Source organism: Corvus brachyrhynchos, unplaced genomic scaffold, assembly GCF_000691975.1.
Source record: "Corvus brachyrhynchos isolate BGI_N302 unplaced genomic scaffold, ASM69197v1 scaffold101, whole genome shotgun sequence".
Taxonomy (NCBI): domain Eukaryota; kingdom Metazoa; phylum Chordata; class Aves; order Passeriformes; family Corvidae; genus Corvus; species Corvus brachyrhynchos.
Genome location: NW_008237239.1, coordinates 20,368,849 through 20,392,500, shown reverse-complemented (window position 1 = coordinate 20,392,500; position 23,652 = coordinate 20,368,849). Strand labels below are relative to the sequence as shown.

Genomic DNA, 23,652 nt, shown 5'->3' with positions numbered 1-23,652 from the left:
TTCCCGTAGCCTGTCTGCCTCCTTTCTGTGATTTTTCAGTTCAAAAAAGACTGTTCTGATCCCAGGCAATAGGTAGGAGTCACCTGTCTTTTGGGGGAGAATTTTACCACGCATTTTACTTTAAAATAGTGTGTTGCTCTGGTGCCATTCCATGATGCAGAGCCTTGAAGCCCAAAGTGCACATAAACAAATGTGCGCTAGGAGTGGCTGGAGGCGGCAGGGCAGGCGTGGGCCATTTTTCATGGGTGAAAGACAAGCGTTCCCTCCTCAACATGCAATTTGCTGCAGTGCAGAGGGCCAGCACAAAACTTACATGTCATGTCAGCCCCACTTTAAAAGGTCATTTATTGTGGAAATAGTCCTTGTGCTGGTTCTCTGAACAGGGATGAATATTGGTCTCTGTGCAGAGCTTTGCTCACTCTACTAGGAGGCCCAGCTTAAAAACTTAAACTTTTTTTTTTTATGAGCCATCTCAGCGCAAATCTTTTCACTCCCCTCACACGAATTACTTGTAGTTTTATTTCAAGTAAGAGAAATTTCATTCTCCTTGTCATCCTCTTCCCTCCTTCCCCAACACTTTTTCCTCAGAGTTTGCCAGCATTAAAAGAAGTATAAAGCCTTTGAAAGCCCCACTAAGACTCTCTCCTCAGACAGCTATGTTCTCTTTGCTGCCTGAAGAGTGCAGGACACGGAAGATTTTGCTTCAATACCACCTGGTTTTTGGTTGCAGCCTTAAGAAAATCATTCTACTTCTGAAATATGGCAAAAGCTCCTGTTAAGTGCATCTTTTTTCCTGGATACTATCCAAACTGCACCTTTTTTCCTGGATACTATCCATCCATCCATCCATCCATCCATCCATCCATCCATCCATCCATCCATCCATCCATCTCCCTCCCTCCCTCCCTTATCTGCAATTCTCCTCACTCTAGTAGCAGTGAGTGCTTCTCCAGTCTTACCCTTCAAAAGCCTTTTTATTTTTGTCTTTTGGGAGGGGAAGAAAACCATGAGGGCAAGAAGGGCACTGCTGGGGACCAGCCTTTGTGTCAGCAAGCATTAATTAAAACAGGGCACATCATCATCTTGTCTCATGTAAAACCATAAGCCCTTCCCTCAAAGAGTTTTACGAAGCTAAAGGGATGCTAAAACCCCCAGCCTTCAAAGGAGCTCTCCCCATGAATGTCCATGAATCCTGGACACCCGAGTCCCTCTGGAGCTCTCTGCCTACCTTGTTCACTGTTGTCTACACGAAAGTGTTAACTGGAGGTCTGCAAAAGTGAGGGAAGCGTGGAGATTGCATTATGCAAACAGCCTCAGCTCCTTGCTCGCAGCCTCAGGCATCGCCATCTGTGCCTGGTTGGCAAGGGGACGCCAGACACAGCACTGGTGGTGTTTCTCACCTTTTGAAAAAAGTGACAAAGGGTCTTTAATTATGATAGAAGTAACCAGAAGCCACTTGGGCTACAACTCACATGGGACTCTCCAGCAGAAAGGAAATAAATGTGAAATCAGGAAATTTGCTGATTAATTATTCCAAGAGAAGAGACAAACCAAAAGATTCCTGGTTGGTTATTTTCCAGAAATTAGGTCAGACCTAACTAGTTGCATAATTAATTGTCTGATTGTCTAACTAGTTAACTCTTAGTGACCTTTATTGACTCGTGGTGACAAATGCATGCATGTATGTTTTACAGGAGAGGTTCCACTGTGCTTTATAAACTGCAGCTCCAGCACTGAGAATCCTGAGACTCAAAGTGCCCTTTGAGGTATTTGAGCAATGGTGAGGCTGTTCTGAACACAGGTCGCCTCAATTTCTCATGACTTCCCAGCTGGCTCTCCTCAGGGACGAAAGCAGGTCTCTTCTGCTGGCACTGGTGAACAACAAAACAGGACTAGCACCTACAGTCAGGGCAGTTGCACTGGGAGGTCTCTTCTGAGGGTCTGATGACAATGATGACCCTTGTCTGGTTTACACAGGTGCAGAAGGGACAGTGAAACTGAAAAGGCACCACCAAGCTCGTGCCTGCATTAATGGTGTGCTGTAGGGCAGACGCCGAAGCTGAGCACTAGTTATGGTATTAAGTGTGTGGAAAAAATTCTGAGTGTTGCCATGAAGAAAAACAATACCTTTATGGGAAAAAATAGAGTACTGACGCCTTGAAAGCTTTTTCAGTGACTAATGAGTGTTTTGGTTGTGACTCCAACGTAATCACACGAAAAGACGCCACCGTCCACAGAAGGAAGGAAAACTGATACTAAAAGTGGTGATTGTGGGTAGCAGTGCTTACTGAAGGAACGAAGAACAAGCAGTCCAAGAGAAAGGTAATGTTGGCTAGAAGGAGAAGTTGAATTTGCTGGGAAAAAACCCCAAACCTTGGTTAAATTGATGTGCCATGGATATGCCACCTCTAGAAAAAATTGTGGTTCAACTCAATTTTTTGTCCAGTCCAGGCTCTTAGCTCTGCTGAGAAACAGCACTGAGCAAAACCACTGTTTCTGGTGCCATTATTAAAGTTAGTATTTGTCTCAGCCTCCCACCAGACAGATCCCATGGCATACACAGAGACCTCATAGCAGACTGAATCCTGTCTGACTGCAGGCCTTGGTGCAGGAATGAAAAATTAGAATGGCTTTGGGCTTTTCTTTGATGTCGGTTCTGGTAGTTCTTGGAGCATTTGGGGGTCATTTAAAAACTGCCCTAATTTGGCTGTGCTTTTCTAACTTCTGATGTCCCCACTTTATCCAATCTGTGTTTCTTCTCTCCTCCTTCCCCAGCCTCCCCACGGCACTTAGGGTTGCCTCATGCCACCATGACATCTGTGGGACAAGGCAAATATGCAGCTGGCAATGTGGGAGAGGAAAATTGTGAATAAGCTATGTAAAAATTAAGGGTTTTTTTCCCCCAATAAAGTCCAGGGAATGTGTAGAGTCAGAGAAGGGGATCTATTCACATCACCCTGATTTATGGAAATCGTCTGGCTCAAACAATGACTATTTCAAAGCAGAATGTCTTAAGCTTGGCAAAGGGCCAGTTATCCTCACAACAGTCACTCAATTAATAACCAAAAACGAGAGAGAGAGAAGCTGGAAGGCAGCATAAGAAGACTTGTGCACCCCAGAACAGAGAGCTACGAGCAGTGTTCTGGCCTTCCAGCTGCTGATTTCTGAAGAAATGTTTCTAAGGGATGTGGATTCTGTTCCTTACACGACTGCAGGTAAGAGCAGAGCACTTCCAAGCACAGACAGCACAAACCATCATTGTGGAAAGGGACAAGATGCAGTAAAACTGAGGCAATGAGGAGGCAAGAGTACAAATATCCAAGGTGTACGTGCCTATCCACACAACATATCCAAGAAACATAGAAACAGTGAGCATTTCAAGCTAGTCAGGAACTTGTAGCTCACAATGAATACACAGAATTGCAATGCAAAGGTGACTGGTGATGGTGCAGTGTGGTGCCTAGATGGCCCCTAAAGGAGCTGCTATCTCTCTTTCCTGAGACATATCTGTCTTTATACCAATCTTTTGCTTTTAAACCCCACTGACTCGAACTTCTTTTAAATTTTATCTCTCCATAGGATTTTTCCATGCAAATTTCTATTACTTGATTCCTGGGAACTATACTTCAGCCAAAACTGCCCCTTTGATGCAGAATTTTGGCACTGGATATTCAAATGACTCAATAGAAATGTCCATATTGCTCAGTTCTGCCCTGCAATCTTCCACCCACTCATGAATACGCCACATTCCCATTTGTGCACTGCTCTCATCGTGAACTTGTTGATTTTTCCTGTTCTTTTTTTGGTGGGGGTTTGACCTGGTGCAGGTGTCCAGGCTGGGGTTAACAAAGACCCAGGTAACACATGGCAAACTCTGCATGAGACAGAAAACAGAAAATAAAATATTTTAGTTACAGCAAGGTTAAACAAAGTGTATATCTGATGAGTTGGGCCTGGAAACACATTTTTATCTCACCCAGCACCATTTCTGTTGGAAAACCAATGCTTTACAAAAGATTTTTAATGGACTTGGGGAAGTGGAGGGAAAAGGGCTCCTCCGCAGTTTCTTAATGTTTGAAATCCATTCCTGAGTACTTTCATCCCTAATTAAAGGTCACCTACTGGTTCGTGAACAACTGTTAATGAAGAGTTTAATTATCCAGATGACAGCTATAAAATCCTGCTCCCGTGCTTGAATATTTTAAAGCAACAAGGCCCAGATTTTCAAATATGTGCTTGTAGCCAAGTAGTTAGACAAAAGCTCTCATGGAAGAAGAGTGTGTATGTGCAATTCACATTTGTAAACAAAATTGGAGATTGCATATGCCCACATTAAAGATGCAAATCTGTGAGGAGGTTTGTAAGTGCTTACTTGACCATTTGAACCAGACCCACCTTTCTTTTCTGTTCTTTCATTCAGGGAGGGGAGGGATGGTTAAATTATTCCTTGAGGATAAATCATTTCGCATTATTAACTCTTCTTAACAACAAAACTGCATAAATTAAATGTAAGATTATCTGCTGTATCCTCAGTGGAATGATTACGAGGGAATCTAAAGGAAATAAATGTGGTCAAATGATTTGAAGGCTTGCTAAATGGAATGCAAATCTCATCTTGCATTCTTAACAAGCTCAGACACAGACCTGCCTCCTAATGAGCAAACTCTGCTTGGCATATCTGTGCAACCCCAAGAGCAAAGTTGTAAAGAAAATGAACCATGGTTCATTTTCTCTACTGAGTCAGGCTTTTGCTTTTATTGGCACTTTTGACCAGGTGCTTCTGGTGCTCCTATTACCTTTACCCATGGTGGCAATTTTCGTGATGCTGCCTTTAGTCTGCCAAGCTGAAGTGGCCCCATTTCTCATTTCCCATCACAACACCTGATGAATGCTTCTTGGGGAGGTCAGGTTTGGATTCTCCACAAGGTACATGCCTGAAGGAATGATGCTTCTATCAAAAAGATCAAGAAGTTGTTTTTTGTGTCCTCACTGCCAGCACAGTCTCTTTGTGTCACTCCGGTGATTGCACCATAAGGGCCAAGACAGTCATAACTCTTTAACTCAGCATTTTTGGGGGCTTGGTGAAGACTAAAATGCAATGAATGGCCACAATGAATGGCAAGTCTATCCAAGATAGAGCAACTTCAAGATTTTTCCTGTGAATCAGAGCTAGGCTTTGATTCAGTTTCCTTGTTACCGGTGGCCTGTCTCTCCTACTCACATGGGCATATGTTCACACACAGACACACACTTATTTGTCTGAGCACAAGGGAAAAGAGAATTATAAGCCCTGGCTATAAAAATGAGGGAAAAAGAAATTAGAATACATCACAAAAGAAGAGCCATTCATATGAATTAAAGAGGAAAAATATGCCTGTCTGAGTTCTGTCAATGGTTAATATCTTATTTCATGATAAATGTGAGTTAATACAAGAGATTTGTTAAAACAAAGGTATGTCAGTCTTTCTGTGTTATTTGTTGAAGAGGTTTCAAGCACACCTTTCTGTGCTTTGTTAACTCTCCAGAAGGCTACAGGAGGGTTTTCTCTGTGGAGTCTCTCTTCTGGAGGTCACAGTGACCCGACTGTGGGGGCTCCGCCGCACAAATGGAGCTCTCCAGATAAGCAGCAACATTTATTGCACACTTTGCCAACGTATCTCTGGCTGCACACTTGTTCTCAAGGCACTCTATTCTGATATTGGTTTTATTAAAATAGATTTGAGAAAGGGAAATGTAAAATAGTTTAAAGATTGCAATATAAACATGTTGTTCAGAGCTGAGGAAATCCACACCAAACACCAGCAGGCTTTTTGCACATTACAAGCATGAACAAAATGTATCTTGAGGGCTTTCTTTGTTATACTGTTTTCTTCAAATAAAAACACTGCTTAAAAAAATGATACAAAAAGACCAATATCTCACACAGGGAAAGACACAGGTCCCATAATGTCCCTCACAGTCTGTAAGATTATTGAAATTAAAATCAAAGTAATAGCTAAGGCCAAGGACGTCTAAGGAATAGAAGAAGGAGATTTTTGACTTGGTAACTGCACAGTCTCTCAGCTTTGGAGCTGCCATCAGAGCTCCTGAGCAGCATGTGTGGGCAGGATGACATGTCCTTCTGTTAGGGATGAGGTAAGGTGTCCAACTGTGCACGTTATCCTTGCTCCTCAAGTATCAACTCATGTCTCCTTTGGAGGAAGAGCCATGGGCTAGGTGCCTCAATCCCTTGGGCCCTGGTCTGACTCCAGCTAGAAGACATGATCCTGCAAGGTCTCTTTTCAGGGATGTTAAGTGGAAAAACACATTTAACTGTGTCCTGATTCTGCAAATGTCTGGGCAATGGGTTTGCATGAAGTACATGGTCTGTATCGTGCTCATGTGCCTGATGTACCTGTGAGAGGACTTACTAGACTGGCTTCTAGATTACTATGCCTGTGCTTTCCTGAGCTGCCAGGTCTCATTCTTGGTAAATGGACAGAGCTCAGGCAAAAAAGCGTGACGTGATGCACTGCAAGAATTTTCCCTATTTATCATCAAAAGTGGGGTAGTATTTACCAATGAACATCCCTCATTTTTAGCCAAATAATAGATTCAGGAGCCTTTTTAAAATATAACTAGATTATCTGTCATTTTGGAACACCATCCTTCAGTCACTTCCACTGGGATGGGTTTTAATGGCTGCATGCCAGCACACTGTATATGACATAAATCATTTGTGAAAAAAAAAAAGATTCCTCTGAGTAGTCAGATGATCTTCCCAGAGATTAACTGTCTTTCCCACTCTTCTCTTTCATTCTTCCTTTTCTTGGATCTTGGAGGGAGTGTTACTTGTGTTGAGTAATGAAATTTCCCCCGCCAAAACACACTGTCTTTGATCTCCCCTGTTTTATGCACTAGGGAGCTGATAGTTCCTTCCTGGGCTAGGACTGAATGAATAATCACCTCCTGTTGTTATTCACATAAGATTCAGATGCTGAAATGTGAAGCTGGTGACAGGGGAAATTATGGATAGAAGCATCAAGATTTGCCACTGAATTTTATGAGTTGTAGGTAGGAAATACTCAAAGCACATCACATTTAACCATGAAGTCTCCAAGCTTTTATAATCTCATTGGGCAGAACTGTGAGTTGTTTGTGAGATGGGAATGAAGCCCAGACTGCTCTCCTGGTGTTTTCTTTATGCCCACATATCCATACACAGACACATAATCAGCATGAGAAAACCCTACCCATCCCTGAATCTTTGTTGCAACTTGGAATGATGAACCATGCAAAAATTAGATATTCAAATCATGCAAAAAGTCTGCACATTCATTGGGACGTTATTAAAACCCCTTGTAAAAATCAGGAAATCTTGATTAAAATTTTTTTCTTCTTTTTATCTTGTTGTTGTTGTTGTTATTTCAACATATGCAGCTTATTATTTATTTCAGGTCTTCCAATCTGGACCAGCACTTGATAATGTGTGCATGAAGGTGTTTTTTTTAAAGGAGAGGAGAAATCCTAAAAGGATTATACAAAAAATTTCACATGAACTTTTGTTCAGGGATTCAAAAGCCATGTCTAGATCCATTGTCCTTTGTGCAGCCCAGACAGTATTGTATACAAATGCTGTTGTATGGCAAACCTGCCTCACATATCCTCGTGGAGCAGCCCATTGGCTCATGCTGGCATATCCAAGGCTCCCAGACACACAAGTGAATTCAACTTTGTGAAAACAACTTTAGAGAGCTCCCTTTTTACTATGAGGCATTTCTCTTGCCCTCATTCTTGCTCTTTCTTACTTGAAAACAAAACCCAAACCAAACCAGCTCCTCGATACAAACTCAGATGAAATAGGTTTCTCTGAGCCTGCCAATTTAAACCAACACAAATACCACCCAAAGTGACACTTTTGTGCAGAGTAAGGCAGGTCCACACAGTGTGGAACAGCAAAGATCCAGCACAGGTGGAGATGCCTCCTGCCTCCCTGCTGTACTCACCAGAAATGGAAACAACATGAGATATTCTCATTCCCAGCAAGTCTGTGCTGGAGGAGGGCTTAAATTTGCCTTCTGTCTCCTGTAACCCCAGGAGATATGATTAATGAAAAAAGCTAATTATCTGTATTGTTATAACACAATTCACAGGAAAAGAAATTAATCCTACATATTTTTTCAACTGCATATAACCATTACTTAATTCTCAATAAACATCTAACATCTCCCTAGAATGAAGGGAATCTCTGCCTGCATGGTGGGAGATACCAGCTTATAGTCTCATTTATTTCTTGAGACAGTTCTACATGAACACTTTGGCACTTTGTTCTTCAAGAACTGATGAAGATGATATGTCATCTCTGATGGTTGTTCATTGAACAAAAATAGAAAAGTGGAAATAATTTTTTTTTCTCATAAAACATAAGTTTGCATGTTATGCTGAAGTCATTATTCAAATTCACATATTTGCAAGTGATTAGCCCACTGCCTCAGACACAAATTTATGCAAGCATTTCAGTTCAAGTGATTCAGGGGCACTGATGAATAAATAGCGTCATCATTGTTTTTAGATGCAGGAGGGCAATGGCCATTTCTTGTGTGGAAAGTATGAGCAGATGAGGAGATCTCTGTTCTGTAAATCTGAGCTTGCATTTCACAGCAACCAAACTTGCTCAAGAGAATGAAGAAATCCCTGCGGAAAGTCTTCGTGAAAATGGCGTAGAGAAAAGGGTTAGCGCAGGAGTTGATGGGGTAAAACAAAACCAGAAGGATCTTGGAATTCGACACTGTGATGAGAGGAACCTTGAGTGAGGCTGATATGGCAAAGAAAGATATTGGTGCCATGCAGAGGAAGTCTGTGAAGATCAGTATGGCCATGCGCTTGGCGATGTTGGTGTCGCTGCTGGAAGAGACGACGCTGTGGTTTCGCACAGTGAAGTAGATGCAGATGTAGCAGACGCAAATAATGACAAACGTGACGACATTCAGCACTAAGAGAAATATAACGTAAGCCTGGGCAAACGGTGTTTCTATATCCATGGGCAGACAGATGCTGACCTTCATGTAGCTGCTGACCCCAAATATGGGAAGGAGTGCTACTGTGAAAGCAAACACCCAGCCAAAAATCATGATAATCACGGCATGGCGCAACCGCACCTTGCGGTGCAGCTGCATGGCGTAGGTGATGGTGTGCCAGCGCTCCAGGGTGATCACCGTCAGCGTGTAGACTGAGAGCTCACTTGCAAACACTGTGAAAAATCCTGCAGCGTTGCATCCTGCCCCAGTCTGCCAGTCTATGGCGTAGTTGTAGTACTGGCTTTTGGTCTGGATGTCTACGGAGGCAATAAACAGCAGATAGATCCCTATGCAGAGGTCTGCAAAGGCAAGGTTGCACATTAGAAAGCGAGGAACAGTGAGTTTGGATTGACTGCTTATTAAAATAATGAGGACAACAGTGTTGCCAGTAATAGCCAAAATGCTGATGAACCATATCAGGACTCTGAGAATGTTGTATCCCATGATATCTTCACATGGGTTGAAAGCATCAGGCTTAGGTGAGCAGGCTACGTTAATTACTTCATTGCATAAACCATAGTCAAATTCATTCTCTGCTAGGTCAAATCTGGCACCATAGTTGGAAATATAATCTTCAACTGCAGATCTTCTCTGTAGTTTCTTGCCAGACTTCTCCTCAAAGTCTTGCTTCACCTGAGATATGCTACATATCGGATGTAATTCAGTCCTGAAATTGTAAAAAGAGTAGAGTTGGAAGTTGACAGACACAGTATGAGGCAAACAACAAACGCAAAATCATCCAGTTTCCATTATCAGCTCAGTTTTTCTGGTTAGCTGATTATATGGATTACCCTGGAGCTTGAAATTAATAGTCTGGCTGGTCCCAATTTATAAAATATTACAGGGACATGTAAACGGCTTGGAAACATCATAAACTGCAAGGGAAAGGAAAACCTAATGTTTGCCTAACACTCATGATGCAGTTATTCACCTGGATAACAAACTCTGTAAAAAGCCTCCCTGATGTGAAGCCAATTTCTCACCTAGCCTGTCACTGACAAGCTGATTTGTGCATGGGGGAAATGCATGATGATGAACACCAATATAAGGTTGAGCTTTGAGGAATGACTGAAGTCAGCTGTGCTCATAAGGAGTCTGTATAACCACAATAATGCTACCATCCCTTAAAGTTATTCTCAAACTCCCTTCTTCCTAAAGGTTTTGACCATCACTGTCTTGTAACTCTGTCAGGGCACATAAATCCATTTTGTGCTGTTCATTTTTAGTACCTCATATCATATTAGTGACTAGCCAGTAACACAAGTAAATAGCACAAATAAGTTCATGCAGGATTCCAGATAATCTTTAAATGACAGATGCTAACAGAAACACAAGGCACAACAGAGCATTTTGCTTAAAAACTGTTTTCCAAAAGAAGTGGATTGGAAGTCAAGTGAAGCGAAGCAAGACCAAACCAAACCAAACCAAACCACACACCACACCACACCACACCAAACCAAACCAAACCAAACCAAACCAAAACGAACATTTTAATGGAAACAGTAGTTGCTTTTGTTTCTGTCAGAAAGTATTTTTTAAAGATTTTAAGAAATTTTAGTAGCACAGGTAAATACTAGTATTTTTGATAATTTTGTGTTTGGCTTTATTTTGTAGAGTATCAGCTCTATGCCCTTCTCTATGCATAGACCTACAGAAGAAAGAAATATTTTGGCTGACATGATAGAAAGATGATCAGCTTCAACAAGACTGTAAATATCAAGAAATATCAAGTATAAACATGAAAAGAAGGGTCAGTTTCTACAACAGCTTCTAGGCTGCCTTAGAGTTTGGCTGTCCCATAAACTTGCATCCACAGTTTTGGATGCAGATCTAATCTGAGTTACGGAATAAAACAGATGACACTGCGTTGTAAAACGAACCCAAGTTCAGCTCTGCCTACAATCAGCTGCAACCCAGACTGCAATTCAGGCGTGTCATTTCTAGGACAGGAGCCCAGCTTATCTTCCACCCTGAGTACAGTTGAGGGAAGAACTCTCTAGGCAAGCAAAGTTAAAATTTTGACCAACTGGTAGCAGCCTAAAAGGGAGAATTCTTCTTTGTAACCTAATTTTACCCTTTGACTTTCTGCACTCACTACATCTCCTGAAAATTGAGTTTAAAGGGTCTGCAAGAAAGGAAAACTAATGAAGGTCCAGCACCAGAAGGTGAGGGACATTTCCTATGAGATTCTGAACATCCTCTACTATTATCAATATTTTTTATCTTGCCTGTCAACTGAGTCAGAAAACTGATTTTCTGTGAGGTCAAATATGCACTATGAAGGTCACAGTAGCAATAACAAGGCATTACATTTTGCTCTCCTGTGTTCTACTCGCATAAGGATGAGTGAAGGGTCCAGAGTATTGATCAATATATCAACAATTCTCTGGCTGAAAGGGAATACAGGCTTCCAAGGAGCAATAAAAGGAGAAAAAGTCCCTCATTTTTTAGTGCAACAGGCACTTGGGGGCACTGAAAGCTACTGCAATTGGTGGTTCTTTGAAAATGAACTGAGGGAAATGTTTGTAGCCAATAATTTCTCAGCATGAGATAAAAATAAACTTTTTCCAAAATTATGGAGGCACTGCCTGAACCTAAATATATCCCCAGGCAAGAGTGCTATGTAAGGACAATTAAATATTTCTGATTGTTACAATTCATTAATTCTTGCCTTATTATACAGCCAGTGGTCCCACATAAAACCAGGGTTCCAAGGAGTAAGCTGTTTGCTCCAAGGAAGGGTAACGAGGAGTGTCCTGCTGGTTCCCTGTATTGGGAGCAGGTAAAATGAAACTCCCAAGGGAAGGAAGAGCCATCCTCTGATACTGACTCCTTGCCATATCTTTGCCCCGTGTTTCTCACCCTTTGGGCTCTGAAGTGCACTCAGAGCAGCAAGTTAAAACATTATTGGCCAAGGGATGTGTGGGTCCTTGCTTCCTGCTGAGCCTGTGGGTGTCACAATACAGTTAAATTATTCCCTCTCTTTGTAAAATTTTCTTACTGTTTAACATTATTTTGCTCAAGTAAACTAGAAAAATAAACTGGAGAAAGGGCAACTTAGAGAACAAAATTGAAATTGGTAGAGTGCTCTGACAAAAATAAACAAAAATTACTACCTTTGTACAAGTTGTTATTTTATGCACCTCGTCTGGATCTGATGACAGCAGGCTCTTGTGTGCTGAGAAACATGCTCAGCAGAATAAATAGTCGTGACCTCTGTTCTGTAATAAGTCCTATCTCAAACTAATCATCCTCACCAAAAAGTGCCATTAAGTGAGTTGTGAGCAACTGATAGTATGTTCTTGTGAGACAAGGCCCAGACACCATTCCTGATGCTGCCACATTTTTTGAGAAAGTAGGATTTCAAGTGACAGCTCCTCCAAAGAATAACAATCAAGTGTAAGGACAGAGTCATATCAATGCCATTCTTTTGGGCAGAAGGTGATCTTTATGTCAAAGAAAGCCAAAATCTTGCTGAAGTTCATAATGGTCTATGTCAAGTTGAGGGTTTTAACATCAGGCCTCTGCCCTCTCCACACTTCAAGGATATTATTTTCCAGTCACAGAAAAATATGAGGGGAGTTCAACATACTATACTAGACTTAAGAATGCAACTTACCTTCTCTTAGGCCAGCACCACAAGAGTCCAGTGTGATCAAACTACAGGTCAATATTTAGCATACAATCCTTAATGGAATGCGAAAAATATTCAAAACTTTCCGTTTTGTGCCTCAGACTGGCAGAGCTGTGCTCGATGTGGCATCCTCCAAAATTTAGAAAGCACTGTTGCTCTAAAAGGTTTAAGCTTTCCTTTATCACACCACCACCTGTTCGCTGCTGCAGATGGTTTTTGGAGAGGTGATTGAGCATGATCCACTACGGTAACTTATTTTATCTAGGGCTTTGAGTGCTGCAAGTGCCTCAAAAGGGGGAATCAAACATGAACGGGCAACCAGAAAGCGGCCACACATCCCAGCCTTAATTCCTTCCCACAGAGTTCCCAGGTGAACACCAGCTGCTGGTGTGATCCTTAGAAATGCACTTCTGGGAGTGATGTGGCATCATTTTTATACTACCTGGACTACCTGGCAGTATTCTGAGAGCCAGATGGCCACAAAGAATGACCATCTCCTGTGAAGGTGCATGACAAGCCAGGTCACACCAGGGTTCCCAGCACCACAAGCAATGCCTGCTGCTCTGAGCCAAGCACAGCTCTTACCAAAGGAATATTACACGTTGTGTGATCAGGCACTATGCAAACTATTAATAACTTCTAAACAGCCTGAGCAGCCTTCAGTGCACATGCAGCTTGTGCCAGCTGTCACAAAAATGGCTTTGATATGAAAGAGGGTGTAGCTACTGTATGTGTGACTAATCTCTGCAAAAGTGTATGGTAATACTTTCAGTCTTCAAGCCAAACACATGCATCCACTTTCTCTCTTTAATCTGGAGGGAGGATCTCCGTTTCCCACCAATTCAGTACAAGAGACAAGACTGTATGAAAGAAATGACAATTTTTAATTATGTTGAAAAGCAGCTGACAGGAAGGGTTCGTCTAAATAATAGGTTCTCATAATTTTGCATATATGCTTAATATTTGGTAAAAAATACATCTGGTTTATATACATAAATACATTAAAGGCATGGATAAATATGTCCAATTTTGTTCTGTTGACCAGGGTGGTACAGTTGTGACCAGACTTGCTCCAGAAGCAGCCCCACCATGGCATGGTGTTCCAGAAGCAGCCCCACCACCACAGCCTGGAACATCTGTACTGGGGCTATGTGAGCTCTGCACAGTTTTGTTGGCATTTCTTTGCAAACTTACACTTACCCAGGCTGTGGAAAGGGCTGTGCTATGTTCTCCTTGGCTTCTTGCCAAGTGCTGGGGACTTCAATTCCCTGGAGCAAGTGTGTGGCATGGAGGTTTTTCAAAGCAAGTGAGGGGACTGGATGCTGAGAGCTTATCACAGGGTCAGGACTACTTCCTCCTGTAGCTTTCCTTCAATAGCAGCTCTTACTTTGTTTTTGAAAAGTCCAGTTGCCTAATTTAAGGGGTGGGTTCTGGGATTTAGGTCCTGATTAGGCCCAAGCAGCTCAGAAGCCAAGTACCTTCAAAAATATGAATCACAATGATGTCAGTGTTCCTTTGCAGATCTGGGACTAAACATGCTTTCACTGGACTCATTGGGAAATAACACTTTGCTACCAGTTCTGGAAGGGCTGGACCCATTTCTGCTTAGAAGCTACCAGGCACTGTGTCTGCATAAGACTGCACAAGTGTGTGAAAACATCTGCTGATAAACTGTTTTAGTGAAAAGTTAGCATTTTGGATGAAGAATGGGTGACTGGGGAGGGATTCTGTCAGATATTTCTGTTATCACTGCCATCTCTGCCATCACACTTGCACTCTTTACACAGTTTTGCAAACACGTGTAAGTGATATTTATTAGCTATCAGCAAACTCAGTTATCTTCCCTTGTCTGGTGACAACAGAATGTTAAAATAAAATAAATGGCTATTAAGGGTACTGAAATAGAAGCTACTAACAGTTCATTCTTTCTCTGCATGGTTTCACCTTTCTTTGAAGTTTTATGCCACTTCTGAAGATGACATCTTGAAGTCTAACAATGACTCATATTTTTTTTTCTCCCATGGAAAAGTCCAAGTCTTTCAGGACACCCAGTAAAGGAATAATTTCAAACAATAACAAGGGTTTCTGTAAGTACCAGTTCCTTATGTTTTCCAGTGGCACAAATTCAGGAGGTTCATTAAGTACTGAATGTGTACATTTCAAGACTGCATGACTGTGGTGAAAATACTCAGTGAGAACCACTGATACCTGAAGTCTCACTGCAACTTGCTAATGGAAAATTTAAAAAAGCATGGAAGATTACCTTTGGAGTCTAAAAAGACACCTTAGCCTCCCACCCTGCTCTGTTGATTTGTGTGAAATGGATCTGCTCAGAAATCATGTCCCAAAATGCTGTGAATATGAACTCAACAGATAATGTATCTGTGATGTTTGGCCAGACAGTGCTCCAGCATCAATGAGGCCTTCTGGGAGAAGAGTTTGGGATCACTCAGTGGTCCTGTTGGCCTCCTGCATTGATGAATAAATGTTGACCAGCTTCTCTACACACACAGCTTTCCTTCCAGTTACTTTCTGAAAAAGTTATCAAACGTTTTCTGTTTAATGTCTTCAGTGTGGCTCCAGGCTGGTCCCAGTGAAAGATGGACTTATGACAGGTGGGGGCAGATCTGTGCCTAGGGAAGTGCTGATGCTACCAAAAATTTAATAATTCTCTGTAATGGAGGGGCAGTGCACTGTGTAGCATGCATAAACCTGTATCTATTTTGCATTTGTTTATTTCCATCCATTTACTTACCTGCACTGGAGAGACCTTTGCTATCCACTTTTTGAGGAATTTTATTTAATTCACTATCAACTGCTGAAAAGCACCAAAAAGAATAAAACAAATTAAATCACTTACTTTTGTCTTTTCCAGTTTGTAAATGCACAGCAATGGCTAGGATAGGTGAAGTTTGCCTCAATCAAAGATCTAAATTTGCTTAAATCAGGAAGCTTTTTTAAATTGTATGTAGACCTTGCTCTTAGCTTCTTAATGAGTTCTAATCCATGACTTGGCAGGAAACTGATTTTCGTGCTGGAAATATCCCTTTAAGAAAACATATAAGAATCTTGGTAAAAAGCAAATTTACTTCTGCTCAACAATGGATATGTGTTTAAGACAGTCCTACTCATTCTCAGAGTAGTGACTGGAAACAGATCAGCTGGAAATCCACACTGAAAAGAGGATCCAGTGCTAAATTGGGTGTTCCTCCAGCAAACTGAGCTAATATCCATTGCAAACAACAATCAAGTGATGTTAGTCTGTGAGAACAAAAGAAAATAATCCAATAATGTTCTGGGTAAAAATTAGCAGGCATATAAACTATTACTGCCATATGATTCTGGGTTTAGTAAATACCCAGTAAATGCAACAATCATCCCAGAATACTGTTAAAGGATAAAAAAAGGCTGATGAAATCACAATGGAAGTTTGCTTTATGAACATCACATCATGGGAAGGCTGCTGTAGAAAAGGCAACGAACACAAAGAGAGAAGCTCACGTGAGTACGGATGTGAGGACAGGTTGGAGATATCAGGTTTTGTACTCATTATGAAGAAAAACAGATTAAAGAGAGACAGGGGTGGCATTGTTCAGGCTGTTAGGAACAAAAAAAAATCCCAACAAAACCTTCTCAGAGGTTTAGAAAACAAATATAGCACAGACAGAAGCAAAGAAAGGGGCAGTACTGCAGGAGGTTAGGAGAGATGTACTTATGTGGAAGGCAATTACTGTGGGACAGGCTATCAGAGGCAGCTATGGAATCAGCAGCCATGAATGTACTAAAGAGGGCATTAGAGGGGCTTTTGAGAGGAAACATGTTCTGCAAACACTTAATCTTGACTTGTGCCATGCGAGTGAAGAAAGGGAAGAAGGACCAAGGGTGCACCATCTCCAGGCTAAGAGATACTTGGGAATCCATCCCCATAGCTCCAGACTGCAACACTTGGGGCAAAACATCTCCATATTTCCCTCACTAGAACACAAACCAAGTCCCTCAGATCATGACAGCCTGAGATCCACTCCTCTGAAGAGCAAAGGTAAAGATGAACTGCACAAAAGCACCCTTCCTCCTTTAAGCCCTCCTTCCTTCCTCTCACAGCCTGAGACTGATCCAGGATGATAGAGTTTGTTGAGGTTGCTCTGCTCTTTATTCTCCAAGAAAAGAAAAGATTTCTCCCTAATCAAGGAATTGGACTGACAATATTTGTACTTTTCTCCATGTCCACCCGAAGGTACAGTTTCCAATTCATCTGTGACAGTGTAATGCCAGGACATGTTATTTGATCTCTATCACCCAACATCCACAAATCGTTTCTATTATCATATTAATACAGGAGAGTGGTGCCATGTGAGGGGGAGACCAGGTTTTAGCAGCATGTAATAAAGTTTGGACAGTTGTGTGCAAATGTATGTGCGGACCACACACACATTTGCACCGCTGTTGTCTGGTCTAGGAAGCAAAATCAATACCAGGAAAGGGCTCTGTTTGAATGCCAGCCAGGCCTAAGAAGTTCATAGGCAGCTGATGAAGCATTTTGTAAAATTGGTGGTGGGTAAAGATGATCTTTGTGTCCATGCTGTGCCCACAGTTGAGGTTTTACATCCAGGCTCTGAAGGAATGCACCACCTTCAACAACTGGACAAGGGACTGTGGCAGCAGAGGATCAGACACAAACTCTACTCCACTGCCCCGACCTGGGCCCTGTGACTTTTACTGGAAGACAGACTGGGGTATTAAAAAGTGCTATGAACTTCTGCAGGGCAGGCTGAGAGAAGCCACAGCCCTCATAGAAGAGGTCCCGAGGTCCTTGGCCTGTTTCTACAGGAGCTAAAACCGGCAGCCAATGAGAAATTTTAGGCTATCGATTTCTGCCTTGGACGCTTGAAGAGGTAATTAGGTTGCAGTGAGCAGCCTCAATTTTCACATGTACTGACTACTGCCCTCAGTGCTCTGCCTAATGAAAACTGTCACCCAGAGTATATGCTCATGAGTCAAAAACTAAACAGCAGGTTTCTGCTTAAATCCACAGACAGAATCACTCATGGCATCATTAAGAGAATGTGTAACTTCACAATTCTGAACAAGAGCACAGAAAATGTTTTCTTTGGCTTGTTAGCTAAAAATCATTACTGAGTCCAAATTGGTGTTACACTGTGTGCAAATAAGCAAATCTGAATAGGAATAGCACTTAGACTTAAAAATATCTAAGAGTTTACTGAATCTCTTGTCATCTCTAAATAGTTTCATAGATATTAAATATTTTTTCCACAAAAGCTTTTTCTTCTTATTTAAGAAACTTTTTATGCTCATTATCCCACATAAACAGAAGTGAGTTAGGGAAAGTGCTTTGCCTAAAACCCTGTGGGTTTTTTTGGTATGTCTGTGAGGGATAGCTATGGATACACCACCACCAAGCCCCCAAATAGCAAACACAGACACTGTGCAGGTGGTTTAGTAAATTACTCCACTGAGTTACCACACGCACACCTCAGTGCAGAGGTTCTTTGAGATGGTGTTCTCTAGTTAGGGGGTTGATAAATTAAATAAGCCTGATTAACAAGATTATAAAGTGGCATTAGGAAATCAAACCAGAAAGCATCAGTGAGTGAAATACGTGTTCTTATAATTGCTTGGCTGTGAGTCATCAGCCTTGACAGCAGCCAGTACAGGAGCAGCAAAATGAATCTGCCTTCTCTTCCAATCACTTCCCTTTCCCACTGGGAGTCTCTGTTGGACTAGCAAAAGTACTGACCAGCTGATGAGGTCTGAAAGGCACCTACAGAAATGGCAAAAAATAGCTCCTGGATCAGAAATCAGAGCAGGGTAGGCAGACTGGGGAGAACAATTTCCTCCGTGCTTGTATCTAAACTGATCTCTGGCTGCACTTCAGGGATTCAGCTGTAGAGCTGGGGATCTACTGGAGCTCTCCTGTACCTTCCATGTCTGGGATTCCCAAAGAAGACAAATTGCAAGGGTGGGGTGAACCACAGCCACACCTTGCCCTGCATCAAATCAGGACACAGCCAGAGAACTAAGGACACCAGCAAAAGCTGGTGCAAGCCATGATAGCTCTGAGAGCAGCAGCAGACAATTAAATGAAACAATGCAGCTGAAAATTGAAGCTATGAAACTCCAAGCTGGAAACGGTGTATTTCTGAATAGAAGGAATATGTATAGTTGTGGGATTTATTAGCTATTTGATTTACTGGCCTACTGTCAGTGCTGAAATCCTTTAACTCAAAATTTAATGTCTTTCCCAAAGAGAGACTCTAATTCAGCCAAGAGCTGTAAGTCTGAGGGAGGAATTGATTTGTGAAACTCTGTAGCCTGCACAAGGCCTATGATTGGTGCTGTCTATTTGTGTTTGTGTTTCTTTCACATTACTTTAATATGACGAATTACAAAATAGAAGTTGGCATTAATTGACTCTATAACATCGGTTCAAGAAGGTCAAGAGTTAAACCATCCTGATGTTCATTCTATTAAAACACTGCAGTCTGCAACATGGATTTGATTGCAGCAACAGCAAAAATATGATTTGTCCCAGCAAAGATATGATTATGGGTCAATCATTTCCACAAGTGAAAGTGCATCCCCGGTGTACACTACAGTGATGGATGAGTAAGAAGGCTCTTCTTTCATGATCCCATCCAGGATAAAAAGGTAATTTCCCATCCGTGGAATAGTGGATGTATTGGTAATGGAACAGAAAACTTTTTACACAAATAACTCACTGTTAGAAATTGAACTATCAAATGAATCTCAACTACAGGCAAATCGATTTGATAAACTTCCTGAATATGATTGTATCAAGTACAGCTTGCAAAGAAAATGCATTTACTTTTTGCTACAGGAAACAATGATTTCCCAAAGAAACACCTATGACATTACTGATGAAAAGATGCTCCAGTGTCAGTCTTTTCCAGAAAAAAGAAGATGCTTTGAAGAAACAATGGAAGTGGAGCAGAATGCAGTAACCCAGACCATAGGTCTTTATGTCATATGTGCACCGACCATCATGAAGTGGAAAATGAGGCTTTCCGAAGAGCTCTGGACTGAACTCAAGGTTAATCAGACATTTTTTCTCCCTCCTTTTCAGGTTTGTAACCACTCCAGCATCTGTGTAAAATCTTCCAACAGCTCCAATGACCCCTCTCACTCATTCTGGGTGACTTTTAGTCCTCTCTGAACAACCAGGGTAGATGCAAAGAGAGAAAGGTTCCAATGAGTCGGTGAGACAAAAAAGAATCCCATGTCTCTCTTGCAGCTCTTATGTGTGGTGGCTTGTGCTCAGAAACACAAGCAGCTGTGCACACTCACTCATACATTTTTCGGACTCCATGGCAAACAGTGGCTTGAGGTAATGGTGGCTGAGACCCATGAGCATCCTACTGCTGAATTTTCTACCACTGAGTTCTCGATTCCCAGCTCATCACCCACCAAGGACATCCTGCTATAACTGAGTAGAATGTATCTCATACCTATCCCAATCCCCATCCCCGCAGGATAGGAATTTTTTGTCAGAATTAAGCTACAAAGATGCCGGGGCAGATCTTCAGTGGCAAGTAATTCAGATTTAAGCAGTGAGAACCACTCACCCAGTCTCGATTTTGCTTAAACAGAAAACCAAAAGCATTTTTTTCTAGAGGAAAAAAACAAAGCAGAACAACTCCTCTCTTGCTCAGTTTAATAAACCATGGAGAGGAACCTGGATCTAAATCTCTCACTCTCAACACTCTCAAAAACTTGAAGACAAAGTGAAAATAAAGTTCTAGACTGAAATTTCTATTATGGATTCCTTTTTTTATTCAGAACTAGACCTCTGGTCTTGAACTCCAAGGTTTGCAAGATGTTGAAATCCAGACTGGCATTCATATGTTCTTCTCTGATCTTTTCTAAGGAGTCAAGAAGGAGAAAAATGTGATCCAAATATTACTTACAAAACAGCGGGTCCATTGGCTCCCTGGAAGACCTCATTTGGTAATTTTTCTAGGTTGTGATTATCACTTAGATTTCTGAAAAACATAACATTTATGCTGAAACAATCTGAGATAAAAAACCAAAAAAAATCTTGCAGAAGTTACTATCTTCATTTTTTCAGAATTACAAACAACAGAAATAGTTACAGCTCATCCAGGTATGTTCCATTAAATGCATGATTCTCAATGTCCTGAATTCCATTTTTATTCAGCCATCTGCAATAGAGAAAAAGGAAAAAGGAGTTGTGTTCTTATTTATGCTTCATGACTAAAATGTATGCAATTCAAAATAGGGAATCTCAAACAAATAAAATTGTTAAATGAACATTGAAATAGTGAAATTTCTACAAATCCCAGCCTGTAAGATCCCAACAGTTGGAGGAAGTCTTTGGAGAGGGCAGACATGAATAGGGTGGGTAAGTGCTACCATCAGAGATGGCAGCTGAGTAAGTTCCTGAAGGGCAGAGCTGGTGAAGATGCTGGCACTGCTCATGGCTCCACTGGGAAGGCAGCAGAGGAGCCAGGCAGATCAGGGTCTTTCCTGTTGGTGCTGTCAGTGCCACTCAGTTTTACTCTCAGCAAGATGCTTTTGAAATGCTGGGCCATGGCTTCATCTCTGCCAGTTATCAGAGAAAAAAGCCTGCTGTGTGCCATGGGCTCACAGCCGCAGCCAGGCAGGTGGAGGAGGGAGGCTGATGGTCACTGAGCCAGGCAGGAGGGCATGAAGGGGCAGCCAAACTGCCCAGAAAGCAGATGACTCCTCCTGTGCTGCTGCCTTGACAAATTACACTCCCTCTCTGCTCTGCTGCCCAGTGCTACCTCCCCAGGCTCCTTTCCCCAGGAGGAGACACAGGTACTGAACCTTGCAATTGAAGCTCCTGGGGCTCTCTGCCAAGTTTTTACTGTGGTGCATTACCTAATTAACGTTTAACGTCCTTCCCTCTGTCCCTTCGCGGTCCTAAAAATTTACATTTAGGTCAGTTATATTTATCATCTTTACAGTGCAATCTTTCATCTCGCCTTAAACGTCACTTTGCAGCTCACGCCCTCTCCAACAAGCAGCGACAGGTCTGATTGATGGCAGAAATGGCCCGATTTAATTAAACTGTCAGCAAACCTGGACTCTTTTCTAATTCACTTTGAAAAGCTGAGCATGCAAGTGACCCACTTATCTGAGGTCTGAGGTGGTGAGCTAAGGTCAGCATGGAAATCAGTCATGGGTCTGGCTGAAAGGATTGCTCTTTTGAGGCAGATGCACATGGCTCTGTGTCTGTAATGTCTGTCAGGCTGGATCAGGAGAACTGTCACCGTCCCCTTCACTTGCCAGCACTATTAGACATGAGTGAGCGGGCACGGAGGAGAGACAGGTCCCTGCTTACAGCATTTGAAACATTTATTATATTACAATGATCTTATAAATTTGTAGCTGCCAGGCTGATAGATATGTTTTTAATCACACTATTAGCACTTACTGCATTCTCTCACTGAACATGATGGTAATGCAATGAGATACTATGGTTGTAAAACAGAGTTGCTGTAGCCACGCAGTGTGGACTGCACACTCCTGTCACCTGGCTAATAGCGTGTGAGTGGTAAAAAGAGCAAAAAAAATTACCTAAATCCCAAGACCTCATTATAGTACACATCAATACATTCCTGTTGAGGCAAATTCTCCCCTCACTTCAACCAGCATCCTTACTGACTCCATTAACTCTTACATTAGCAAGGTGACAGTGGAGGCGGAGATCCAGAGCTTGGACATGGGGGCTTTTCCTTAGCATTTCATGTCTGGAGCAGATTTTTAAAACACACTTTAAAATTCACCCAGTGAAAGAGGTCACTGCCCCTGAGGTACCATTTACACCCTATTTCAGGACTGGAAAGATCTATTTTAGAGCCTAAGTCGCACTCAGACCTGGAACCAAGGTGAATTTCTTCCATAATTTTCTAGCACTTCATTACCAAGTGTCTCCTCAGTTCCCACCTGTGCTGATCCCATGCACAGCATAAATCAGATGCAATCCAAATTACTGGTGTAAATATGCTCGGTGCCTGCCACAGCTAAGCCCATTAAAACGGTTTCTCCCTAGAATGTGGGGGTTCAGTGGGCCCTGGGTGATTTTAATCATCTTGATACGCCTGCTTTCACTAAGTGATGTTGCCATAACCATAACTTTCTGTTGAGTTGCTGTGACTTCTGTTTTGTACAGAAAAATGGCAAATTTGTGTCTAAAATGAACTAAGTTCACCACAACAGAAAGAAAGCCTAAACAGGGACTCTCATAGGGCACATACAGGGCCTCTGTCCTGAACTGCTCTAGGGAGAACTCGAGCAAAGCCAGGACATTGTCTGACTGGGGTGGTGGAGGCCAGGTCTGCTCACCAGCTCCTGCACACACTGGTGGATGCAGGAAGCCCATGACAATGGGGAGCTGCAGGAGGCAGGGCAAAGGAGCTGGAAGTCGACATGATCCCCCCACCAGGACAATTTTGCTAGCAAACCAGCAGCCTGAAGTCCCCAGAGAGGTATCCTTCAATATCCAGGCAATAATCGCATCATATAATCATAGGAAGGTTTGTGCTGGAAGGGACCTTAAAGATCACCTGGTTCCAGACAGCTGTGGACAGCAACACCTTCCACTAGACCAGCTTGTCCAAAGCCCCATCCAACCTGACCTTGAGCACTTCCAGGGATGGGGCATCCACAGCTTCTCTGGGCAACCTGTTCCACTGCCTCACCCCCCTCGCAGTTAAGAATTTCTTCCTGATATAAGGAATGAAACATTCTGGGGTGGGAGGGGGAAGCCAACTTAGAGCTGCTCAAATGGCACAGAGAGGTCAAAATACAGTAAAAATCTGGGATATTAATATCACCCTTTGGTGGAATTATGAAAACAAACACAGTATTTGTTGTGCAGTGCTTTGAAAATGCAAAGTCCTACCTGAGCAGCAAATATTATCATCACAGGAGAAAAGATAA

General features: G+C 42.1%; 1 protein-coding gene across 7 annotated transcripts in view; it reads right to left on the bottom strand.

The window, feature by feature from the left end:
• Positions 1–5,620: 5,620 nt before the first annotated feature.
• Positions 5,621–23,652, bottom strand: part of LOC103612666 (follicle-stimulating hormone receptor) — a 216,396-nt gene continuing 198,364 nt past the window's right edge. For 6 of the 7 annotated variants that reach the window (XM_017730105.1, XM_008630368.2, XM_017730099.1 and 3 more), the window contains 4 exons: positions 20,820–20,888; positions 20,634–20,708; positions 15,551–15,736; positions 5,621–9,723 (listed from right to left, as the gene is read on the bottom strand). In XM_017730105.1, the coding sequence (XP_017585594.1) occupies positions 8,496–9,723; positions 15,551–15,736; positions 20,634–20,708; positions 20,820–20,888 (1,558 nt within the window). In that variant the 3' untranslated portion in view covers positions 5,621–8,495. The remainder of the gene's footprint in view (positions 9,724–15,550; positions 15,737–20,633; positions 20,709–20,819; positions 20,889–23,652) is intronic. The other variant, XM_017730103.1, reaches the window with a different exon arrangement.